This window comes from Pipistrellus hanaki (genome assembly GCF_964339955.1).
Source record: "Pipistrellus hanaki genome assembly, chromosome: 8".
In the NCBI taxonomy this organism is placed as follows: domain Eukaryota; kingdom Metazoa; phylum Chordata; class Mammalia; order Chiroptera; family Vespertilionidae; genus Pipistrellus; species Pipistrellus hanaki.
In genome coordinates, this window is record NC_140510.1 from 55074354 (window position 1) to 55099734 (window position 25381).

At 52.4% G+C, this 25381-nt stretch overlaps 1 protein-coding gene across 9 annotated transcripts in view; it reads left to right on the forward strand.

The window, feature by feature from the left end:
• HDAC4 (histone deacetylase 4) overlaps positions 1-25381 on the forward strand; it is a 227139-nt gene that overhangs the window by 173654 nt on the left and 28104 nt on the right. For 4 of the 9 annotated variants that reach the window (XM_084892687.1, XM_084892688.1, XM_084892689.1 and 1 more), the window contains 8 exons: positions 848-964; positions 1049-1247; positions 3864-4102; positions 10751-11008; positions 13845-14031; positions 15679-15812; positions 19435-19555; positions 21974-22020. In XM_084892687.1, the coding sequence (XP_084748813.1) occupies positions 848-964; positions 1049-1247; positions 3864-4102; positions 10751-11008; positions 13845-14031; positions 15679-15812; positions 19435-19555; positions 21974-22020 (1302 nt within the window). Of the gene's footprint in view, positions 1-847; positions 1248-3863; positions 4103-10750; positions 11009-13844; positions 14032-15678; positions 15813-19434; positions 19556-21973; positions 22021-25381 lie in introns of all 9 variants that reach the window. The other 5 variants (XM_084892690.1, XM_084892693.1, XM_084892685.1 and 2 more) reach the window with 3 other exon arrangements.

Sequence of the window (25381 nt, forward strand, 5' to 3'; positions counted from 1 at the left end):
CATCTTGCAGACTTCTGCCACTCCCACCTTTGTGCCCCATGGCAAAGTCACCTGTTGGTGGTTTGCTCATGGACTCAGTGCACGTTTGCTGAGTGTCTGCTGTGCAAGGATGTGCTGGTGAATAAATACTCCTTTTTACCAAAGAAGGTTTATTCTAGAAGCAAAAGATGTTAAATATCTCAGTACTTCAACTCCTTGCAGACTGCTCACCCTTTTCTAACTGCCCTTCTCGTCCTCACTTTTGCTGTACACTTAAATAGTCTGTCTTATTTTTAAAAAGTGCAAGATTTTGTAACTTATTTTTCTAACTTAACATCATATCACGAACAAGATTCCAAGTAACTACAAGCCTCTCCCAAACTGATGCCCCATGTATAAACGAGCCTGCTTTTGATTTGTGAACTCTTTATATATTAACCTTTTTTTGTCCTGTATTTTGCTACTATTATCATCACCATTTTTTCCCTTTCATGTGAGGGTTTTTTTTTTTTTTTTCATCTTTAGTTTCCTCTTTGGTTTCTGCCTCTGATGTTATATTTGGAAAGACATTTCCAACTCTAAGAATATATTTTAAAATACGTTGTCCTAGGTTTTCTTCTTGTAGTTTTGCCATGAGTAAGAAATTTGAATAAAAATGAGAATTTGGTGGATCATGAATCTATGGTATCATGCTTGCTGCCTACTCTGAAATGTTGCACTCACCTACATGCTATAATCTGTTAATACATCTTTATATTCTCGGCATGGTCTGCCCAGAAGTGTTTTCTGTTGTCCTTTCCTTGGTGTGGTTGCCCACACTTGGCCAGAGCAGATTCTGTCTGATGGTCGTCTTGTGTTCTGTCCCCAGACCAGCTTGGCACACAGACTGGTGACTCGGGAAGGCTCCGTGGCCACACTTCCCCTCTACACATCGCCATCCTTGCCCAACATCACACTGGGACTTCCTGCCACCGGCCCTTCTGCTGTAAGTAGACTTCCGAGGGTCTGTGTGGTGCGGGGCAGCTGTCACAGGCACATAGCCTGGACATTACCAGTTATGCCTCTCCAGGGGGCAGCAGGCCAGCAGGAAGCCGAGAGACTGGCTCTCCCAGCCCTGCAACAGCGGCTCTCCCTCTTTCCCGGCACCCACCTCACGCCCTACCTGAGCACGGCGCCCCTGGAGCGGGACGGCGGGGCAGCTCACAACCCTCTCCTGCAGCACATGGTCTTACTGGAGCAGCCACCCACACAGACGCCCCTCGTCACAGGTAAGCGCTCTGCACGGCATCAGGCCTTGCCAGCTCACAGAACCCGGCAAGGAAATCTGTTCCACCCTGTGTTTCCCTCACTTCCCCCATGTCCGGGCATATGACATGATGCACCATGTCTCCCTCACAGAACTGGGTGGGTGACATGCCAGTTACAGGTCCTTCCCTCTCAAGAGGAGATTGAGGCTCCTCTGGATCAAGCTAAGCAAGTGGCAGAAACACAGACCTGACTTGGGAGGACAGTCAATTTCTATCAGCAGTACATTTTATTAAAACGGTGCCCCATCTGAAGGATGGTAGTATTTAGGAAAAAGTGGGAAATCTGTGGTGTTTTCATAGCAGTGATGGTGTACAGAGTCACTAAGAATCACCAGACGTGTGGGGGCTGCGGTCACCGTCCTCCTCTGGGTATCATCCTTAGTTTCATATCTGGCTTCTCGAATATGTCTCTGTTCAGAAGTAAAATCTACAGCAATATTAGGGCTTCACCTCTAAATCTCTGACCCCCAACCTCAGTGGGAAATGCAGGTGCCTGCAGGCCAGAGTCCAAATGTGGCATCTGTGGGTCCACATAGGGGTTTGGTTTGGTTTTCCTGTTTTGTGCTTGTTTGTCCCTCTCAAGCACTTGTTCCTTAGAGTCACTGGCTGGCCTGGCCTCGGGTCGTGTCCTTCCAGGACCCCTGGGCCCTGTGATAAGACACCTCCTGACTGCTTTCCTGCCTAGCTGCCACTAGGGTCCCCTCAGGGCCTGGGAAGTCCCCCCGTTGTGCAGCACAGTGCTGTCCAGTGCAGGAGCACCAGCCACAGTTGGCCATTAACATTGAAATTGAAAATTAAAAGCACTCAGTCACCTGTGAGGCCTAGCGAGTGTTCCTAAGGCTGCTGGTGCAGTGCGACCTGGACCATTTCCATGGCACAGAAAGCTCTGGGCCGCTGGCTGCAGAGAGGCCACAGCTCTCAGCTGGAGATAGGCTGTGCCAGGCCTCCGGGCCTCTTCCTCCCATGCAGCTCACCAACTATCTAGTTTTACTCCTCACTGGCTGGCCTGCAGGGTGATTCTGGAAGCCCTGTTGTTTTCCCAAAGCCCCTTTTTCCATGAGGCCAGCTCCTGTGCCCCTGTCCTGCTCCTGTGTGCTCATTCTATGTCAGCTGCTATGGACACTACATCTGTCCTGCTTCCCTCCTGGGGCCCAGACTTTGCATTTTCCTACAGCTCTGCCATCCTCTCTCTCCCAGCACCCACACAGTCTGCAATGCCTAGCAGATAGCATAAGCACAGTAAATATCCTTGTGACTGAGCCCAGTGAGAGCCATGGTGTCTGAGGTGGCTATGTCTGAGCAGGACCCAGAAGGTGTCACTGCAAGTTTCCTATGTCAGTGTATCTTAAGTCCCTCCGAGTGGTCGGCCCACAGACCTACCTCCTTGCTGATGATCTCGTTGGACAGACTGACCAAGTTATACCAGCTCCACTCACAAGTGCTCTGCAAACAGGCCCCTGTGAGAGGAGTGTCTAACTGGGTCAGAGAGCAAGCAAGGTGGAGGGTCTCGGGCTCTGTGTCCCCTTCCCCATAGGCCCTATGGCTCATACGTTTTCATTTTATTAGGCTTTCTGCACACAGTATCATTACTCTTGGAAAGAGCATAGTCCCAGTATTCCCAGAGGCTGAGTTTGAGCAGCTAGCCGGGGCAGTGCATGGAAATTGGGGTCATTTCCAGGCGAGAAGGAAACTGTTTGCAGAGTCCTGGCTTGTTTCTGCAGCTCCACACAGAACCATGGGCATTGCCTGGTCTGGCCACACAGCTGAGCACAATGCTTGAGTGGCCGGCGAACCGAACTTTCAGACCAGTGTGTCCTACCAGCCAGATCCTGGGAGATGGGCCCCAGAGCTTGGTAGTTGGGTGTGTGCAGGAGGCTGGGTGCTGGGGCAGGTGAGCTTTAGGGAAGGCTTCCTGGAAACAACCATCGCTGCTTGAGACCTGAGGTAGGACTCGGCAGGTGAATAGGTGAGAAGAAGGCCAAGCGGGGCAGGTGTGGGTACCTGGCGGGTTATTTTAGCCTTCTGGTCACTAACAAGGCAGCAGGAGATGGTGTGCTCAGTTCATTTACCATTTCTCCTGGTCGGACATCCTTGACCCAGGGTCATTTTCAGCCTGAGCAATGTTTAGTGTTTGTTTGCCTCAGGTTGCCAGGGGGACATACCCAGGTTGCAGGAGAAGGGGTTTGTTAGACCTTTTTGCCCATAGAACCTTGGAAAAATGGTCAATAACCTAAACAACAATTTGCAAAAGAAAGACCAGATGGAGGACAAGCCTACAGAAGGAAAAATGGTAAATTTCCTGGTTCACAGAGAGGTTGCAATTTAAATTGAAATTCAAGTGCAGACATAGCCAGAAGGCCTGTTGATGGCATTAACCTCGGTGTCAGAGACAGTACCCTCCAAGTGACAGCTCAGGATGCTTGGCATGTGCCTGGAGTCACACCCGGTGGGCTCCAGGGAGGAGGCACCTGGGCTGGCAGCTACAGCTCATGGTGTCTCTGTCATTCACTCAACAGCTTTCTCCCCTCCTCTCTTCTTCCTCTTCCCCTCTGCTATTTTCCTCCATGTTATCTTCAGACTGGTATCTTTCAGGCCTGGGCGCCCTGCCCCTGCACGCACAGTCTCTGGTTGGCACAGACCGGGTATCCCCCTCCATCCACAAGCTGAGGCAGCACCGTCCACTGGGGCGCACACAATCGGCTCCGCTGCCCCAGAACGCCCAGGCCCTGCAGCACCTGGTCATCCAGCAGCAGCACCAGCAGTTTCTGGAGAAACACAAGCAACAGTTTCAGCAGCAGCAGCTGCACATGAACAAGGTGGGTCTGTGCCGTGCGCTTCGCGGCCTCACGTCTGTTAGCTCTTTCCTCAGCTTTGCCATCTGGCAGCTGCCCCTTTCTGACCTTGAACAGCCAGGAGCCACAGGAGAAATAGTAGGTCTCAAGCTTCCCCACGCTCGGCAGGGATGGGCTTGTGTGCAGCTGGAATTTGGGGGAATTGTTCGTGCAGGGGATGACAGAAGTGGGCAGGGCCAATTCCCGAGTCCCTGGTCAGTGTTATGTATGTGAAGTGTTTGCATCACTGCGTGGCAAATTCCACTCGGCCAACACTTTTTGCTTTTTAAATATGTTTTTATTGATTTCATAGATGAAGGGGAAAAGAAATAGAAACATCAATTATGAGACAATTATTGATTGGTTGCCTCCTGCACTCCCCATACTGGGGATCGAGCCTACAACCTGGGCATATGCCCTGATAGGGAATTGAACCTAGTCCATAGGTCAGTGCTCAGCCACTTAGCCATGCCAGCCAGGCAAGACTTTTTTCTCAAGCATATTATCTTCTTTAAGCAAACACTAAACAGAAAGTCCCCAACTTTATAGTGGCCCGAAGTCCCCAGAAGCACGTGTCTGGGGTAACTCTGCCCTTGCAGTATACTTGTCCATTGGAATAACATCCTCTAGGGGGCTACCCCCAGGCCAGCTCACAGAGGCCTGCACACCTGCACAGTCCCTAGAGTCATGGCGGCACCACTCACAGCAGGAAGTGGTGGGAAAGGGTGTTGTTGCTCTTTAGTGAGTAAAATAGAAAAAGCAATTTTGAGTAATGTTTTTCAAATGCCAATATTTGAAAGAAAGCATATTTTAATAGGAAAGAATGAGATGAACCTGTGGAAGGCAGTCCAGCATTTCCTCAAAAGGTTAACAGAGTTGCCATTAGACCCAGCAGGCCCACTGCTAGGCCTGCACCCAAGAGAGTTGACAACATACATCCAAACAAGGGCTTGCACACCAACAGCAGGACAGCCCAGATGGCAGTCAAACAGAATGGGCACAGACAGGCCTTGGTGCATCACTCAGCCCTGAAAACATAGTGCTGAGTGAGAGAAGCCGGACAGAAAAGCCCACAGGTTGTGTGATTCGATGTGGGTAGAACATCAGACGGGCAGGCAGATTGGTGATTGATGGGCACCCTAGGCGGGGTGGGAAGTGGCGGGGGGTGACTGCCAGTGGGAATGGCATTTCTTTCTGAAATGATTGAAAGTGTTCTAAGAGACACGATGGTTGCACAACTCTGTTAATATAAATGACTAGTGACTTACACAGTTCAAAAGTGTGAACTCTGGTATGTGAGTTACCTCTCAAAGCTGCTAAGACAGAAGTGGGTAAGGTAAAAGAAGGCAGCTTTGGTGGTTTCTGAGGGGAACTCACAGATTTGGGGATGGACAGACTTGATTCTCAATGTGTCTCTTTCCTGGTTGCATCCGCTCATTCAGGGAGACCCCAGTCAATGATCCTCCACCCGTTACACACGGTTAGGCTTGTCTCTGCCTCCCTGAGGAATGAAAGAGTGGAGGGGAGGGGATTAGAAACAAGATCTGGAAGGGTCCACATGAGTGTGAAGATGGAGCAAGAGGAGAGAAGACCACCTCCCCGGGGCCGAGCCGCTAAGTGCAGCCAGCCCTGTTCCTCTGTCAGCCAGCATTCCCAGCCCAGTTGGGTTTTGGGCACGGAGACTAGTCTTCAAAGAAGACTCCACACTCCCGAGGTTTGCTCCTCTGAGTCTTGTCCCGAACATCACTCATGAGTTCCCCATGCCAGTTAGAACTGCCTCCCAGCCCCATCCTGTTACGGTGCCCACCCTCCTGTCTGCAGCGACTATACCCATTCCTCATCTTTCATATTCCTAACTCTGTTTCCTCCTGGCATGTCAGCCCACAAGGATGTGATCTGTGTACCCTGGTGGACCCAGGTGCCTGGCACAGTGCCTGCCTAGAGCGGGTACTGGTGTGGTTTTGTCAAGAGTTGCTTGTTGAAATGCCATCATGTCTTTTGGGGCTGCTCCTCCACTGAGTCCAGCTCAGCCCCCACAGGGTTCACAGGTGGAGGTGGCAGCCACATAGCCCCAGTCCACTCCAGTGTGTTTGCCCTGACAGGGCTGAGGGCGTTTCCTCCTGAATGGCCAGCTGCGCAGGGCAGCCAAGCCCAGACCCCTCTACCCACCAGGCACTAGGGAATATGCTTGGACCCCACCCGCATATTCCCCACCCCACAGGCTCTCCCAGCCAGGCAGGACAAAGCAGTCAGCAGTGGGCAGGCCCTGAGCCCGTCTCTGATGGGACAGGAAAGGGACTCCTCACTGTGTGGGAACTTGACATTTCTCCATCTGATGCCAGCTTGGCTTCTTCATTTTGTTATGTCATTATCTGAGTGTCACGGTAGGAAGCTCAGAAGACAGGAAACACCTATTCATAGGTGATACGTTCCTGAACAGAGCGACTTGTAAACTGGGTAATCTCCCTGATTCTGCTACATGACTGACTGATGGTGGGAATGACAGGTGACTGACATGTTTATACACTGTTCTCGCGGCGCTCAGGGAGCCAATCTCGTATCTGGTACCGTCTGGCACTGATGTCTCTGCCCTTCATCCTGGTTCCTAGACCTCATTATCTGATGGCACTAGAGCCCAGAGCCTGGCAGGGCTCCCTCCCTGCAGCCCTGTGCCCTATGCATGCGGGTGGTGGCCTTCCATGCATGGTCTGCTGTCATTCAGCCTTGGTGGGCAGTTGCTTCAAGGATGTCACCCTTGGAGAGGGGTCAGCCCTTCCCAATTGCTGCACTTTCAGCAGCCCACTGGGGCTGCTGTGGTTTCCAGAGAATGGCCCATTGGCTGAGAAAGCCTGTGAAGCAGGAAAGACGGACCTAGGAGCTGGCTGTGTTCACCGGGGCTATCACCATTGCTCTCCAGCGGTATGTGGGCCTCCCTGTGGGTGCCCAGCGCTACTGTCCAGCTGTGTGCCAGCCTCACTGTGGATACCCATGGCCTTGCACGCAGTGTGTTTAATGGGTGAAGGGACTTTTAGGAGAATGTTTGCCATCAAAGGGGAGTGGGGCGTCTGTGAGCATCTGAGAATGGCCTCAGGTGTGGTCTGCCTGTGTAAGGTGAGCAGCAGGTACAGGGGCAGAAGTGCTTTTTCTCTGTTAGGAAAGAATTCTTTTTTTTTTTTTTTTTAAATATATTTTATTGATTTTTTTACAGAGAGGAAGGGGGAGAGATAGTTAGAAACATCAATGGGAGAGTCATCGATCAGCTGCCTCCTGCACACCCCCTACTGGGGACATGCCCGCAACCAAGGTACATGCCCTTGACCGGAATCGAACCCATTACCCTTCAGTCTGCAGCCCGATGCTCTATCCACTGACCAAACTGGTTTTGGCAGGAAAGAATTCTTAAGGCACCTTGACAATTGGAGAAGCTGGCTTTGCTGTGACAGTAGTTCTGTCTGTGGTTGCTGAATTCCACATGCGCCCAAATCCTGTAGAGCTGGGTTGGATGAGTTTCCCTTTCACCCGACCTTCCCAATATTGAATATGAAAACTGGATCTCGTTTATTTGTGTTGTCTAATTATGAGCACGGCCAATAATCTTTAAAAATGGGCTGCTTACCAGTTGGCTTTGGCTCTGAACTCCAGTCTGGCTTTTAGAAAATGTGTTGCTCTAATTTGGAGTTGCATTTGTTTTCATGTAATTGATAAATGAGGGCTCCTAAGGTCCAAAGGCCACTAGGAGACAAAGAGCTAACTTGTTCGTCCAGTTTGCTGCCGATTCTCTGCCAGTGTTTCCTCCAGCACGTTTGCCTGCCACTGCCCCTCCTGCTGCTGGCTCTGCCCTATGGCCTGGCCACAGCGGTCAGTGGGAAGCAGAGCTGCATGTCAGCGACAGGGGGCCAGACAGTGGCCTCGGCCCAAGGAGGCTGGCCGCACAAGCTCCTGCATCACTGCTGAGTGGACACAGTCCTGCATCACTCCTGCAACACAGGGAAGCTTCTGATGCAAGCCACATGCCACTGCTCTGGCAACATCCCTCCTAGGCACCCTCAGTCCTCAGGCCAAACTCAGTTTGTGAAGTGAGCTCCAGGAAGCTCTGGATGTCCTAACTACTCTGGAGGGCCTGGCAGGCCCTCATTTCCCAAGGAAGCTGAGAGGATGGCAGAGGAAGCCCTGGATGTCTGCTGTGAGCAGGCTGCTTTGTGTCCCCTCTGCCCAGCTTCTCCAGGAAGAGCTGCCGCTGGGCCTTTGCCATCTCCCAACTCCTTTCTCCTCCCCTTCTATGACCCAGAGCTGCCACCCATCCATCTGCCTGCAAGGGCTGCAGCCTCGCCCCACCCCATGCCTGCCAGGCCTGGGGGGATAGGGGAAGCGGTGTGGCCTCAGGGGCTCCCTAAGAGTGAAGCTGCAGGAGGAAGGAGGAAACTCCATAGAGCCCATCAGCTGGAAAGATGCCCAGGACATTCACTGGAACTGGTGAAACTAAACATTCAGCCCAAAAGCAGCATTGACAGAAAGGATGGAGTGCGGTCCATAGGAAGCACTCTGACCACAGCTGGAAGCCCACCTGCCCACAGGGAGTCTGCCCAGCTATGTCAGCACCTGCCCAGATACCAGAGGGGATGATCCCTCACCACATCCAGGGGCCCTTTACAGACAGTTTGAATGCTTCAGACATGGCAACTTCGGACAGGTCACCCAAACACATGTGATCTGTAGCTGGACCCAATTTGGAACAGAAAAGGCCATAAATGACATTACCGGACAACTGAGGGAACTTGAATATTTGTGTGGTCTACAGCACAGTTGACAGTCACTATCAGTGAGAATCCGAAGTGGGTGATTCCCAGGGTTCCGTGGAGAAGGGTAGAGGAATGCTGACACGTGGCTTGCATCTCGCAGCCACTGGTAGTCCTCAAATAGGTCAGGGGAGGAGAGGTCAACCTCTGCCTGTATCCATGTCCATCCATCTATAGGAGAAGGGCATATGAGATTTCTTAATAATTTTAAAAAGTTTTCTCTAGTTTTGAAATTTAGAAGAAAACTTTGGAACAAAGTCAGGATTGGAGTATCCTGTCCTCTGAGTACATGTTCCCATGGCCACTCTCTTAATTTTTTAGTATTAATCTCTGTTTTCTCAACCAGCTTCCTCAGGCAAGCACTGGGGCCCTGGCTGGGCTCTCCATGCCTCATTTACTTTCCCCTGACCTCCCTGGGGAGGGACCAGAGCTCAGTGTCTTCAGAAACTCCCCACATCAGACCTGGGCCTCCCAAGTGGCCTAGAATAGGCCCTGGGTTACTCTAACATACAAATTACCTCCCTTTGGGGTCATCCTCAGGTCACAGCCTCCTGTTTCCCCCACACTTGATGCAGATGCTTCCCATAGCCATCTTCATGGAGCTTGTGGAATGGCATTTCGGAGCACGGCATGTGGCCTGTATGCCTCCTCGTAACACCCCAGAACTGACTCTGAGCCTGCAGGTACTCAGGGCCCTCTAGTCTTCCTCCCCAGGGCAGTGGATGGACAGATCCCTCTTCCTCTCCTGGCCTCTGTGTTTCCCTTTGTGTGTGTGGACTCGCTGGCCTCAGTACAAGCCTCCATGAGCCTTGCATGTGCTTCTGCCCTCGAGTTTCAACTTCCTGAATGCTCAGTTGTCCCTGACAGCCATCTCCAGTCCTGAGCTGGCTCCTAAACCCTTACTTGGATCCCCTTCTCATGTGGCACTTGGATTTCAGCCTCTCTGAGCCGTTCTATTCCCTGCCCTTCTTTCCTGGCCAGCTGCATCCTTCTAGGCAGTAGCCAGCTTCTGTCCATACCTGCACCAGGAGTCAGCCCTGTTGCAGCCTTGCACTCCTCTTTCTGGACCCACCCCCTCCTCTGGCCTTTCACCCCAGCCTGGCTGAGGTCCATTCAAAGTGTCACTCCCAGTGCCCCATTCTCAGTTTGACCTGTTAGGACCTACCTATGGCACAGGCAGGGTTGTGAACCCCCTTTCAGAAAACACAGCTTCTCATGACTATGGTCTGGAGGTCAAAGTTCATGACATGGAAGCTTTTTAGGCCCGAGGGTGGGGGGCAGAAAGTGGGACGGGTTGGAGACTCTAGGGCCTGGTCAGCTGGCAGAGAAGCTCAGAAGGAGGAGGAGCAGATGCAGGTAACAAGTCCCAGTCCTCTTTCAGGTCAGGACCTCAGTTACACTAGGATGGATACAGAAAAGGGATTTCTCAGACAGATGAATAATTGGGCTGAGGGTGGAAGAAGGCAGGCAGTGTCTCTCTCAGCAGTTGTGGCAGTGGAGGAGGGGACATTGTCTCTTCCCTTCTCACCCAGGCGCAGAGGTGGGTTGACATGTCTGATTGTCATTGCTGTTCTTTTGCTTGGCACAAACACAGTTTCATAAACAAATCAATTGCAGGTCTGCCTCCTTCCCCGCCTGGGGATTTGGTATTACTTCTCAGCACCGCGGACAGCGCCCATATTCTGCATAGGTGACCAGCCTGGTGCCTGTTGGCCTTAACTCACCCCCAGAGTCCTCTATCCCTTTGTTTCTGAGATGAAGACTTTTTGATGCACCTTTCCTTTATGATGACCTCAGTCACCTTGGGTCACTCTGACTTCACCCTTCACCTCTGTAGATTATCCCCAAACCCAGCGAGCCAGCCCGGCAGCCTGAGAGCCACCCCGAGGAGACAGAGGAGGAGCTCCGTGAGCACCAGGCCCTCCTGGAGGAGCCTTACCTGGACCGGATCTCCGGGCAGAAGGAGGCCCAGGAGCTGGCTGGAGTGCAGGTGAAACAGGAGCCCTTGGAGAGTGATGAGGAGGAGACAGAGCCATCGCGGGAAGTGGAGCCCAGCCAGCGCCAGCCCACAGAGCAAGAGCTGCTCTTCAGACAGGTGACCAGGAGGGCAGGGCAGGCAGGGTGAGGAAAGGTGGACAGGAAGGGAAAGTGGACTGGAGCCTGGTGGTGCAGGAGACAAGGGACAGGCCTGGCCTCAGACAGTAGCCCATGTTTCCAGTGGATAATGGAAACTGAAGGGCCTCTTCCTTTCACTCCTGCCAGCCCAGGTCTTTACCCATCACTCCCTAGTGGTGTGGGAGGTGGCTGAGGGCCTATGTCTGTTTATCTTAGCTATATCCAGACATACTGGCCATTTGTCCAATGCGCCCACTTTCCAGCCAGAGTTGGCCCAGACTCCCTAGGGATGGTTTTCTTTCAGGTCTGTAAGCTGTGATAAACATAAAGCCAAGTGTTAGTAGGATTCAGCATAATCACTAAAGGTTTGCGGAGGAAGATTAATGTTTTAGTTGATCAAAAAGGTAGACAGGTCCTTTGGGGCCTGAGGAGGCAGCAGTGGCCAGCCTCGCAGATCCAGAAAAGTAGTGTCAGCCAGGTGCCCAGAGCCAGGAAGGGTTCTGGGCACTGGCACACAGTAACCAAACTCACAAGAGACTAGTGGATATATGAATGATTTATTTACAGTAAAAATAAAACTGCCAAATCAACAGAACACTAGGTCAACCAGGCAGGCAGCGAGTCAGAACCTCGTGTTAAGAGGCCCAAGTGCCACCAAGGAGGTTGCTTACTCCTAATGAGCCAGATGTGCGAGCCAAGGGGCGCTCTCGAGGTGAGTTGGATCTTGTCCTCCAGCAACAGAGCTCTGTCCAGGGTGCAGGCCCTGGCTCGTCCCCGCCCTTCTCTCCACTAGATGTTCTGGCCATCCAGTTGTGCGCCACTCATCTCTGACAGCCCAGGCATGTGGCCCTCCGCAGCTCCCCCAGCAGCACTGGGAAAGAGTCACCTGTTACACACAGGACCTTAGATTTCTCTAGGGGCCTCTGGGTGGGCGGCAGGCCACACTCTTCACCCCTTCTGGGTTTCATGGGGGGCCCTGTGGCTGCCTGCTTGTACAGTGCTTTTCCTTTTTCTTATTCAGAGGGGGACCATCTCGCATTTCTCAGGCCACATTATAAGCACCCAGGCACTAAGCCACTGCTCTGCAAAGTGCAGTGGAAATGGCACTAATGAAAATAGAGAAGTTCCAACAAAGGAGCCTTGTCTTCTGCTGTGCAGCTCCAGCAGCAGGAGTGCCTGGCTGGCTGTCCTGGCCAACAGGACCCCATGGGCCTTCATTCCCTGGTCTGTGTAGGTCTTGGAGTTATGAAGGAAGCAGGTTTCTTATTATAACTGAAATTCAATGTGTTATTAGTACCGGAAATGAGATTGGAAAGTACTTATGTAAATTTTTAGGGTAAATATAGATGATAAAGCCATCAGCATTTATTTATGAAAAATAGCCTTGTACTCCAAGCCTGAGGAAATCATTAAAAATACTAATTTTCTATGTTCTTTGGAGAATAATTAGCAGAAGTCTTCATCAGGGAAACTCAATGGTGCAAGTAGCAATTTGCAGATATAAACGTGAGACATTGTGTCTGAGATTTTGGAAAAACTGTACTGGGAAGAGGGCTGGTTGGTTGTAGGTGGCCGTGAAGCTGGGTGTGAATCCAGTGGAGCCTCCTGCTCAGGTCCTCCCAGCATCTCAGGGCTCTTCCTCTGCCCCGCGCCCCTCTCCCCCACCCTGCGGTGTGCCTGCCTCTCCCCCCAGGGTCCAGGAAAACAGACCTTCCAGAATGACAAGATTTATACATGAAAACTGAGGCACTATTCGCAGAGGATTTGGCAGGCTCTGCTTTCTCTGGCACCTCAGCCTATAAAGTAGGATGTGGACCCTTCCTTCCTTTGCTGTCCCAAAGTGGCCCTAGGGATCAACAGCTCCTTGGGTAGGGCTGGTCTGGTCCCAGGGTCATACCTGCTCCTCGCTCCCTGTGGCTCTACTCTGCCTCCCACAGGACACGCACCTCAGCCTGTCCACAGCATCCCATCGGGGTCTGTCTTCCTCAGGCCCTGGCTGAGTGGCCCCATGTTCCACAGACTAGCACTTTCCCTGCACTGCAGCCGTGGGTTAGCCCCTCTGTCCCAGCAGCCTCCACAGCCCCTTCCAGAGTCCTCCTTCATATCCACTGGCCAGCAGTGCAGAGGGGGAGAGAGGTCAGAGACCTGCTGGCTTTTAGGCTTTGGGTCCTGGTTATATTTGTGCTCTTACAGAAGCCATTCCTCACACAGAAACAGGATTTTTGTGGGGAGAAAACCTTTTCATGGATGTATGTGTTTAATTCATCCCTTTCTACTCTGTTTTTTGTTTGTTTTTTGTTTTGTTTTTTCCTAAAAGATGGCTATGAGTCCTGGGATTGTCCATGTAGGTCTCTACCTCCTCAGAGGCACAGCCACACACCCCCGGCCCTGTCACCCCAGCTGCTTGGGCCCTGGGTGTCAGGAACCTGATGGCTCACATCTTCCTTGCTTCAGCAGTCATTCCTGTCCTCAAGTGAGGGTGTGGGACAGTGAGGGGCCATGACAGGGAAACGGTGTCAAATGAAGTAGAGTTAGCATTTCTCTTCTGCGGTGGGCTCTTCAGCCCAGGTTTCTGGCATGCAGAGCAAGTGCTCTTGGTCAAAACCAAGACAACAACAGAATTAACCAGGAGGGCTGCTGGGGCATCTGGTGGCCATCCCCAGTGTTTATCCAGGTGTCACTGTGCATGGCACGATGGTGAGCGGGTGGAGGGGAGGGCGGGCACAGGGATGAATGATATGATACATGAGAAAAGGACATGCAGAGCCCTTAGGGAGGTGAGGTTTCTTTGAAGCAACAAATGTGTTTCCCCCTAGCAAGCGCTCCTGCTGGAACAGCAGCGGATCCACCAGCTGAGGAACTACCAGGCCTCCATGGAGGCCGCTGGCATTCCTGTGTCCTTCGGCGGCCACCGGCCTCTGTCCCGGGCACAGTCCTCCCCAGCATCTGCCACCTTCCCCATGTCTGTGCAGGAGCCCCCCAGCAAACCGAGGTTCACCACAGGTAACATGAGCAGGGAGGGCCGGGGTAGGGGTGGTGTTGGGCCTAGGCTGCCTAGCAGGGATATGACAGACGTCTGTCTGTGAGGTGTGCTTCAGGGCAAGTTGTCAGAGACAGGCCGCTTCTAGGGCTGGGCAGCCTCACACTTGGGCCAACCTCTTTCACTGGGTAGAGGGTGTGTGTGTGGGCGGGGGGGGGGGGGGGGGCACAGATGGATGGCTCACTGATGCTCCCATCTCCTGCCCTCCATCTACGATCCTGGAAGCTTTCTCCTGGGCATAGAAGCCCACCCTCGCATCCCAGAGTCATTGGTCTCCAGGAAAAGGTCCATCCCAGGCCAGCATGAGTGTGGTGTGCAGACTGGACGCCTCCCTGTCATCATCAGCAGGGACACTGAACCTGCCCTTTCTCCTCTGTCCCTTCCTTGAGTTGAGCCTATACCTAGGGCCCTGGACTTCGCATTGCTGTCCTCCTTGTTGCCAGTGGTCACAATTCCTACTGGGCTGTTCTGTGTTGCCCGACCTCACCACGCCAGAGCCGGGGGACACATCTGCTGGCGGGAACCTTGTTTCTGCCTGAAAGGCTCCACACACAAGTCGGGAATGAGAACTGGGTGGTTGAGCCAGGCACCCACTGAGGTCTGAGGCACTGGGCTCGTGAGTGTGCCTTAACCAGCCTGGGGCGGAAGGAAGCCAGGGTTGCTCTTAACACTGTTTTCATCTGATATTTATTTTCAATGATTTATTAACACAAAAAAATGTCAAAATTCAGAATGGTTTCATCCTTCAAACCTTATAAAAAGTCTTAGTTTTTTCACAGTTATGTCTAAGTGTGGTTACGTTCTCTTTGTCAGTTCTTAGAAGGATATTGTCTATATTCAGAGAAAAACTTAAGTAGTGATTATCCAGAAATTAAATTATTGCTTCTCAGAAAGGAGACCAGAGACTCCACAGGTTCATGTGAGCAGCAGGTGGCTCTTCCTGGCAGGAAGCAGATCTTGGCCACTGGCCAAGATGAGCCCGGAGCCCAGCTCACAGCAGAGACCATGCCTTGTCTTTCTGAACCTAGGAGCCTCAGTCAGTATAGTCCACTAGGACTGCTTAGGAGAGAAGTGGGTTCCTGGCAGATAGACTTGGCTATTTAGAGCAAAATCTCATTTCTGAAACTCTCCCTGGTCCTCTGCAACATTAATGCCATACAGCATTAATGCTGGAGATAGGAGTCCTGGGGTGGGCCTCCTTTTTATGTCTTTTTCCTTTACCTGCTCCCACCCAGCAGGGTACCACACCCCAGAGGTCTTGTCAGCTTGATTCTGGGCAGGGTACCACACTGTACTTGGTCACAGTCAGAGTAACACACCCCAGAGATGTTGTCGGCTTGATTCTGGGCAGATGTGCACCAAAGCCATTACCCAGTTCCTTCTTGACCTCTCCTTGGTTTTTGTTTCTTTGAACTGCAGTTGAGGGGTTCTGATGAGCTTTGATTTTTCTAATGAATCGTCCCTGCAGGATGGGTCATAATGTGAGCCTCTGTCCACTTTTATGGAAGTGGTGGTTTGCCACCAAGATGGTAGCTTTCTGGGCTGGTGGTGGGCAGCCTTCTGCCGAGCTCCCCTATTGCTCTGAGGGTCTCGCCACTGCCTCCCTGCAGGCCTGGTGTACGACACACTGATGCTGAAGCACCAGTGCACCTGCGGGAACAGCAACAGCCACCCCGAGCATGCCGGCAGGATCCAGAGCATCTGGTCTCGGCTACAGGAGACTGGCCTTCGAGGGAAATGCGAGGTAAGGCTGCCCAGAGCAGCAGAGAGGGTGGCCCACACAGCCTGCAGGAATCTGGTGTGGAGTGTGGGACCCTGCGGGAAAGGGGCCTGTGAGCATTTCCATGATGAGGACTGGCAGCGTGGGATATTCAGGCCTGCCTTCTGGAAGATGCCCAGAGCTATTTTCCTAAAAGCCCAATGCCTCCTGAAGGAAGGCTCACCTCTATCCTGCACCCTAATCCCCTGTACCCGCTGATCCCCTGCATCCCCTGGTCCACCTGCATTCAGTCCCCCTGCATCCCTCTATCCGCCTGTACCCCCCTGTCTCTGTACCCCGTGGTCCCTCTGTGACCCTTTGTCCTGTACCCTCATCACACGCTGTTCCACTCTCTCTCAGCACACTGTTGCTGAAACTTCTTATTTTCCATCTGGTCATTCCCCTGGAGCAGTGGTCGCAAACTGTGGCTCGCGAGCCACATTCGGCTCTTTGGCCCCTTGAGTTTTTAGCAAAGAACAGCTTAAGAGTACCCTAATTAAGTTAATAACAATGTACCTACCTATGTAGTTTAAGTTTAAAAAATTTGGCTCTCAAAAAAGAAATTTCAATCGTTGTACTGTTGATATTTGGCTCTGTTGACTAATAACTTTGCCGACCACTGCCCTGGAGGAAACATTCTGAGACTCTTCTCCCATCAGCTCCCAGAATGCACACAGGCCGCCCTCCAGCAGGAAATGAGCCTTTTTGCTTTCCTTCAGTGTCCTCTCACTTAACATTCCTGAAGCTTCTCCCAGTATGTGGAAAGTGTCAGGTTTGAAGTATCCCTCAGAATCCTAGTTCCCACGAGGCTGTGAATGGTGTGGAAATTTGAGTCACAGTCTGGTCCTGTCTTGTCTGGTTGGAATTTGATTAACGGTCATAGCACCCCCACCCTCTCTGAGTGGAGTGAGAGGGTTCCAGCTGGTCCTCAGTCTCCACACGGCCTTGGATAGTGAAGGCCAGTCTCGCTCTCAGACAAGGAGGGCCCCCACCTCCTGGCCCATCAGGGCCTGGGATTCCAGTCTCTGCCCACGTGGCTGCAGTGTTCCCCAGCCAGTAATGACAGGAAGGCTCTGCTGAGTAACATGAAGGACATTCGTTCATCCTGCTGATGGGGAAAATGTTTCCACGGAGTGACCCAGCTCACTCTCTGCCCTGGAGTGCAGCGTCATGAAGGAGTATAGCTCCCGGGGAGGCCTTGCCATTAGTGGGTGCATGAGGAGAGGCCCAGGCTCAGGGACACCTCACAGTCCTGTCTGTGGAGGGGTTGGCAGCACCCAAATCCCAGGAAACTTTAGGACAATGGTCCCAGTCCCCAAGTACCCGTTAAGTGGGACCTGTTGTGTCTGCCACACATTGGAAATCCCACAACACTAGGGATGGGACATGGATGGCTCATGCTGCTCTGCAGAGTGACTCTGGGAAGCTAGGGCCCTGCAGTTGATGACAAACTGTCCATATCTCTGCATCACAGCCCAGGCCACATGGGCCACAGCTGAGGCAGGCATGTTGCAGAGAGCCAACACATCCAGGACTCTGTTGAGCCCCCCTCAAGTCCCTTCACTTCCCCACTCAAATCCCCATACTGCTTCATTTGAGTCCCCCTTCCCTACTTGAGACCCCCCATTCCCCATGCAAATTCCCTCACTTCCCCATCCAAGTCTCACTTTCCCACTCAAGTCCCCCCATTTCCCCACTCAAGTCCTCCCCTCCTGCCCCCCGCTTTCCCATTCAAGTCCCCCCCTTGGGTCCCGCTCCTCTTCCTCCTCCTCCAGAAACTGGATGTTTAGGAACTTTAGTTCCCCATCTTTTCCAGTTTTTCACATGATTTTTGGAGGGGAATGGGGCACAAAGGTCCGGTCCAGAATCCTTTCCTCTAGTGCCCACTGGGGAAGACCATGACCACTAGTGAGAAATGGAGCTTGGCACCTGTTCTGTGTCGCCAGAGCTCACCACTAGGGGGCAGCATTGCCCCAGCAAACAGCTGTAACCTGTTCCTCCTGCAGACCACCTGGCCCTGCTTCTCCATAAGGCTGCTGGGGCATCTGAAATCCCCATGCCCAGCTTCCTGTCCCTCCCTCCTCGTCCCCAAGAGGGTCAAGGAGGCCAGAGGCCTCTGCAGTAGTTTCTCAGCCAGGAAAGCCAATATGGCAAGGTGGAGTGAGACATGAAACACAGAAGAGTAAAGCTTCAACCCTCTTCCATCTTCTTTGGCACCATAGGGGGCACCAACCTGTTCTCCCTAATGACTGCAGTGGGTCCCCAGACCTGCAGGACTTGGGTACCAAGGAGGGGAGGGGTCTGTGGTTCATGGGTCAGATCTAAATCAGCACAATGGTCCAGAGGAGACTGGGTGGAAACATGTGGCCTCCACGCAGTACTCATTCAGAGACCTGTGTGGGCTGTGCACCTTGAACTGCACCTCCTAGCTCAGAGTGATGTGTGGTCACTCAACCCAAGGGAGTACAGGGTTTCTGTCACCACCCCTCACACCTGGCTCCCAGCATAGTCCCTGGATGGCAGAGTACATGGTCTGGGACGGGACATGTTTATAGGAGTTGACCTCCAACAGGAGAAGTTAAAGGGACTTACCGGGATCCCAGGTGTCCTAGTCAGGGCCCCTCAGATGACTGTGGGGGTGTCCATTGGGTGGGCTCCTCTGCTGTGTCGGACTTGCAATGGTGCTGAAAGATGAGTGAGTGGATCTTTCCTGGGAGCTCACTCCCTTCCACGCTGAGGCTGTGCCAGCAATGAGACAGCCACAGGCAGCTTGTAGCCAGCTCCCTCTGCTTTTACCTTCTGCTACAGCACGGTCTCTGGAGAAGCTGCCCTATTCTGAGGAGTTCCAGATCACCCCAGAGGCTTCAGGAGCAGGAGAAGCTGCTGGCCTGCCTCTTTGCTCAGGAGTGTCACGCTATCTGGCAGCCCAGGGTGTCCCCAGACCACCACCACCGGGGACTCCCGGGGACTCCCAGAAAGCCACTGTAGTGTAAAGTGTCAATTTAATCTCATCTCATAAACCAACCCCTCCCGCTATAAGGTCAAGTAAATGTAACTCAACTAACGAATAGTAATTTTATGTTAATTTTTTGGGGAAATCTGAAAACAGCACTGATTTGGATAATTCCCAAACCAAAGAAAAATACAGATGAAGAGGCGTGGATGGAGATCCAAGGCCGATTCAGGTTTCTCTGGGCTCCCTGGAAGGTCACTTCTTTCCGGCACAGGGTAGTGCTCGGGGACGCGTGCCCCAGCCTCCTCTCAGGGAGAACTCAGGAGGCAGCCCCACTGCCCTTGGCAAGTCCTCTCTGCTTTGAGTCCAGACCTTGGCAGTGGGGAAATAGAATAGTAATTTGGTGACAGTGAAGGTTAAAGCATTGAAGGCTGGAATTGTCTTTTTAAACATTTTTTTCAGTTACAATTAAAGTAAGCCATCCCTGGAAACTTAAGAAACATTGTGTAGGTGAGGTTTGTTTTGTATTCTGCAGTAACCAAATAACTTCTGCTCCTGCACGTACACAGTTCAGTTTCCTTTGGGTGATGGTTTTCTCTTGAACCTGAGACCACTCGGGCAATATGAGCGACCTCTCCCATTGTGTCCCCACAGTGTATCCGAGGACGGAAGGCCACCCTGGAGGAGCTGCAGACCGTGCATTCAGAGGCACATACCCTGCTCTACGGCACGAACCCCCTCAACAGGCAGAAACTGGACAGTAAGAAACGTCTAGGTATTCCGAGGCCTTCCTAACTTTACTGCCCGAGGCTGTTTCCAGCCCTGTGCTCACTCAAGGCGGCTCTGTGCCTGGTCACAGGAGGAGGTCCCATCCTTGGCCCGGGAGGCTGTGGCTAAGACAGTGAGTGTCACCCACCAGTCTCTTCCCGGGCAGCCAGGCAGGGAGAGCCCTTCTCTGTAGGGCTTGCGTCCAGTTCTAAGGTGAGGTGCTGGAGGAGGAGTTTTCACCCTGTGTATCTAGTGGGGTTCTAAGTCTTAGTTGTGTCCATGTAGGAAATGGTGTGGAAACCACTGGTTTCATAGCATCTGAGACAGCAGAGGTTAGATGCTTGAGCTCCCAGCCTGCTGCCTACCCTCGCCTGCAAGGAGCCTGGTCCAAGCTCTGCCCTATGCTCTGCTGTCCTGAACCCTGTTCCCCCTGATGCACTGTGAGCCCTGGGAAAGCTGATGTCAGGTGTGGACCAAAGATTCCCTCCACTGTCATGGCCTGAGAGCTGTCACCCCACAGAGGCACTTTTGTTCTCTACTTTGTTCTTGCTACTTGGTTTTTCAAAGCTCAGCTCTTGTGGTTTAAGATACGACATAGGAGGTAGAACCATAAGTAAAAGTGTGGGGACCATTGGCCAGGAGCAGGAGAGAGGTTCCTGGTCCCCATGGAGGAGGGTGTGGATGTCGTCTCAGTCACAGGATGTTTATGTACATCATGTACACCCTTCATGTGAATGATCCTGCTACTCACCCCAAAAAGGCAGTTGTGTCTCTCAGCTCTGGGGGATGTTTGGGGTGCACAGGCCCCTTATCCCATTGTCATGGAGAGGGACTTAGGCAGAGGGCAGGGAAGTCTGAGCCAAGTTAGGGGACAAAGGCTCTGGAGGGACACATAGCTTCTGGAGGGCTGGGAGCTAGAGCTGTGGTGCAGAGAAGAGCGGAGCATCTCCAGAAACGAGCCAGCATTCAAGGCCAGAGGAAAGGACAGCTAGCCTGGGGCCAGGAAGGGTTTGGAAGAAAGGAGCCTTAAGAGATGAGGACAGTGGACAGTGGGGAGAGGGCAAGTGGCCTCAGCAGGAGGAACTGATCAAGAAGACTACATGCAAAAGACAGCCACATAGCGTGACTAGCAGTGCCCAATCCCCAGAGCCTCCAGGGTCCTCCAGGAAATGTCGCTGCTTCAGCGCAGGTCTCGCTGCCTGGAGTGTTCTCCTCCTTTTGGGAGAGGGGCCTGTGGTCCTGCTGCCACAACTCGAACCAGTCACCCCAACTCCAGCCACAGGGAGGTCTCTAGTCACAGGGCAAGGTCAAGAGTATGCTGTTTGCACCCATGATATTATAAATCACTCTACTTTGGCTTTTCTGCTAAACTTTTGGTTTTAAAATCTGTTCACATGGCTATGAGAACACCTGATTGGTTTCCTTCTCACCACTTGGGATCTACTTTAATCTCAGGGTTGTTCTCACCAGGACACGCCACTGCCGTCAGTCTGCGTGTCCCAGACATGGTAATAGCTGGTGATTATCTCAGGTATTAACTTAACCCTAATTAGGTGTTTAAACACTGCTGGGTGGCTTCTCTTCCTCTTCTAATTGAATCCACAAATTCCTGAGTCCCGTGCAAGACCTGTGTAGCGATGTGCAGGGACAGCTTGGCTGGGCTGCAGTGTACTGTGGACTCGAGGGGGCTGGTCAGTCACCCTCCTAGGTGTTCCTGGAAGTCGGGGCGGGGGGGGGGGGTTCGTCTTCTGATGGTGGTGACCTGGGAAGGGCTGGGGAGGCTTGCTCCTGTGTGCTGGAGCTGGACAGGCTTTTCCAGGAGGCAACTTCATGCACCATCCAAGTGAACGTCAAACATTTGTCAGTGGGTGTGGGTCTGTCTTTATTCACATTCTTGAAAGATCCCTGTGTCTGAAGGGCTCATTGTATTCCAGCTCCTTTCCCTGTTTACAGCTTGGGGGTGAGGGGGGCTGCTGGGGCCTTGGGACTTAACCCAGCGTTAGGGCCATCAGTGAGGCTCTCTTTGGATCCAGATCTGTTCTTGGAACTTAACCCAACATTAGGGCGACAATGAGGCTCACCATGGAGCCAGGTCAGATCAGATGACTGAGGTTTGCTCAGACACAGCCTTCAGGAGCATGGGGCTTTGCCATGCAAGGTGCATAAGCTCTGGCTGGAAGCAAAGCCCACCCGTGGGTGCCATTCCTGCCTTGAGAAAGGTCCCAGGACCCACTGCCCACCAGGTGCCACCCCAGCGTAGGGGGTATAGTTCTATCTTTGAAACTAGGTTGCCCTCAGTTGGGGATGTATGATGGTACCCACGCCTTTCAGGAACCTACAGCATTTTCAGAGCCTACTCTGGGCTCAGTTCAGCCAGGCGCCCTGTGACCTTGGCCCTCTGACCTTGGCTCTCCTTCTCCTGCAGGCTCACTGACGTCCATGTTTGTCAGGCTGCCCTGTGGCGGTGTCGGGGTAAGTATTTCTTTAATGTGTAAATAATGTCCTGTTTGTTCTCAGCGTCCCAGTGGTCACAGAAACCGCCGCCTCGCTCTCTGCCGAGTGGATAATGGCTGCCAGGTGTTTTCCATAAACGGGCTGGCGGCCCGGCTGCCCTGCCGCTCACACGTGTGGCTTCAAAGGCCCCATGAGCCTGTGAGCATTTGATGGCTGGACTCGGGCACCTTCCTGGGGAGGGTCGTCTGGCACCGTGGCTTGCCTTAGGAAACGGGATCGGGTGTGCAGGCTGGTCTCCTTGCTGCAGAGCAAAGTTTGCTCGTTCCGATTCAGGTGGTGAAAACCCTGGTTGCCCTGATGTCCAAATCCAGGCCCCAATGAAGCTCAGACTGCAGAAGCCTGATGTTTAGGGGCCATTGAAGTTCCAGAAGCTGCCAGTTTGGTGTGTTCGCTGCTTTTCTAACTCTGACATGCTTTTAAGCAGATCAGATCGGGTCAGGGGGACACTTATGAGGGCCTGAGTTTTAATGTGGGCACTGAATAGGAGGACTTTCTGGTCTGGGTGTCAGCCTCCCTCGGTTCAGAGAAGGTGGGGTCTCCCCAACCAAAGCCTCTTTAATAAAGAAGGGACTCCAGGCCCACACCCACTTAGATGAGGGTGGGGGCAAGAACAGAGCTGCAGTTTGAAAGTGAGACCAGGCCTCCTTCTGGCGATCTGCTGGCCCTGAGGTCCCAGCGACCCGGGAAATGACCAAGTGGACAACAAAGCTGTCGGGCTGAAACTGCGCAGCGGCGGGTGTGCGTGTAATTACAGATCTCAGGGTGAAGCCCAAGGTCTGGATTCTGTTATGGAAATGAGACAAAATTGTTTTCTTCCTGAGTCTTTACAAAAATCGCTGCTTTGAAAATTATCCCGTCAGAAAGGGAATCAGCGCATTTATTCATCCACCACCAAGCCCTCCTAGAGTTGTTTTATTCTGAATTGTAAGTAGGCTGCAATCTCTTAATTCGGGGCAAATTTCTGGCCAGACTTGAAAAGGTTTGGATTCGCACAGCCCTGCAGCTAGCACGGGGCAAGGCAGGACTTACAATTTGCAAATTGAAAGCTGAGTGGGACCTTGAGCCAGATACCCCTCCCCAGTGTGAGTCCAGACCTGACCGCAGGCTGACCAGAGCCCAGCTCAGGGACCAGAGCCCAGCTCACACCCAGGCACAAGAGGCTCCCACGCTCAGGGACAAAAGTCCCAGCACATGGGCTGGTAGAGGGGCGCCTGTGGGCTAATTAGGAGTGTGAACTGCAGGGTTTCTCTTTCCATTGTTTCCATAATTACTGAGTCGCTGGTGCAGCACAGTCCTTCTGGGCCTCAGCATCTCCTTCCAACACCAGGGTCCAGTCCCTAGAGGCTTCAGGAAGCACAGCCGACCTTAGGAGGCCAAGGGTGGGTGGGAACATTATGAAGCAGTAAGAGAAGCTGCTCCCTTTTTCCTGAGTTGCTTTAAATTAGCATTTAGGTGTATAACTCATTCTTCCTTAACTGTATTAAAAGAGGCTAAGATGATTTACCTCTTTTCAACCCAGGTAAAAAATTGCTTTGCTCACCTCCTCGTTATTTGTAGGTTTCTCTTAGTGAGGACTTGGTGAGTCCCCTGCCTGGTGGACCCTGGTGCTGAGTGCTGTGCCCATGCTCTGCACTCCTAAAGGGCCGCCTCGGCTCTCCACCCCAGTCTCTGTGCAAAGTCTTCTCCACCCACTCTTACCTTTGCGTTCAGTGGGTCCTGCCCTGAATTAACAGGCACATTGCCGCCTCACTCTAAGCAGGGTTGCCTCCTGATGGGGCCACTTGTCCAGGCTGCACTCCCTCCCCAGATCCTCATGCTTCTGGAACTTGGGGCTGAGGGCTGACCATCCCAGGCTTCTCCACAGTCGAGTGGCCAGCAGCTGGAGGGCCAGCCTTGAAGTAGTGGAAGATCCTGGTATCCCACTGTGGGGCTAGGGGCTGTCCTTGGCTCTGGGTAGGGTGGTACAGGACCCAGGGTGGACAGTGGGAAAGCAGAGGCCTTCGAAGTACATAGTGTGTGAATTCACTCCCTCCCCGCACTGAGTTACTTAGCCCTAAAGCCTAAATCTTTACCTGTAGAGAGAAATAGCCTGAGTGGTTTTGCCCAAACTGCCTTCAGTCCTTAGAGGAGCAGCCTTGGGCTGGCCTGCCCATGAAAGTGTCATCTTCCTGAAGGCACAGGCAGCTGGTGGTTACCCCCACTGGCTGTCAGTCAAGGGCTGTCACCTTTGATTTTATGAGGTGTTTCTGCAGCCAGGGCTGGGTGCAGATGGTTGTGTGAACAGCCCGTCCGAGGACAGCAAAGCAGTGTGCCCTAGCTCAGAAGCCGGGCTTTGGAAGTTGAATATCAAAGCTGGGAGAGTTGGGGAAGCGCACAGCATTCCTTTGACATTTGGAAACTATTTAAAGAACATAGAGGTTTGGTCATTGGAAAGAATAACCCTCGAGAAGTAGCACTCATCAGACAGTGGCTCAAACCCCTCAGAAATGTACTTTATTCTAAAGCATCTGGCTTTGAAGATACAGCTTCAAGACTTCCTTGAAAGAAGTTCATCCACCCACATGAATAGTCAGTGTTGTAATCAGGTGGGCAAGAGCCTGTGCAGCACCAGGACACACCTGCCAGGAGGGGTGGGCACAGGTTTGGCAGCAACATCTCAGTGTGCAGCTGCCTGGGCCTCTGTCTTTGGGGTCCAAAGCATCAGTGCTCGGAGGAGATGAGTTTGGAGAGGAGGGTCCTCATTTAGACTTGCAGATGCTGTATTAAAGATAAACAATCATGTTACTGCACAACTTCTCAGCATCTTTACTGGGCTGTGTCCCAAAATAGGGCATACAGTGTATGTTGCCAAGGTACATGTGGGTGGGGCACAGCGCCCAAGGGCTTTGTGCTTAATCCTGCCTCTCTCTTTCCCTGCTCTACAAGGAGACACTCTTCACAAAACTGAGGCCTAAGTCTGTCTCCTTCCCTCCCAGCCTTAAAAAATCTAATATGCCTCAATAAATAAACCAATACACACCCAGAAATTTCTGATATACCTGCACACAGTGGCAGTGAACAGGCAGACATGCCTTCACCTGGGCAGAGCATGGCACAAAGTCCACCTGGATATTCCAGGAGACCCTCTCTCCCCTCACCTCCACTCCATGCCTCCATTCCTATAGAATTTATCAAGTATTTGGTGCTTCTAATTAAATTCTGCACAAAATAAGGCAATAATTTGGAAAGACCTCTAATTCTTCTCACATTTCATTTTGCTAATTGTTAGTTTAACTCAACTGCAGTTGTAGTAAAAACAAACAGGAACTGACTAGGCAAC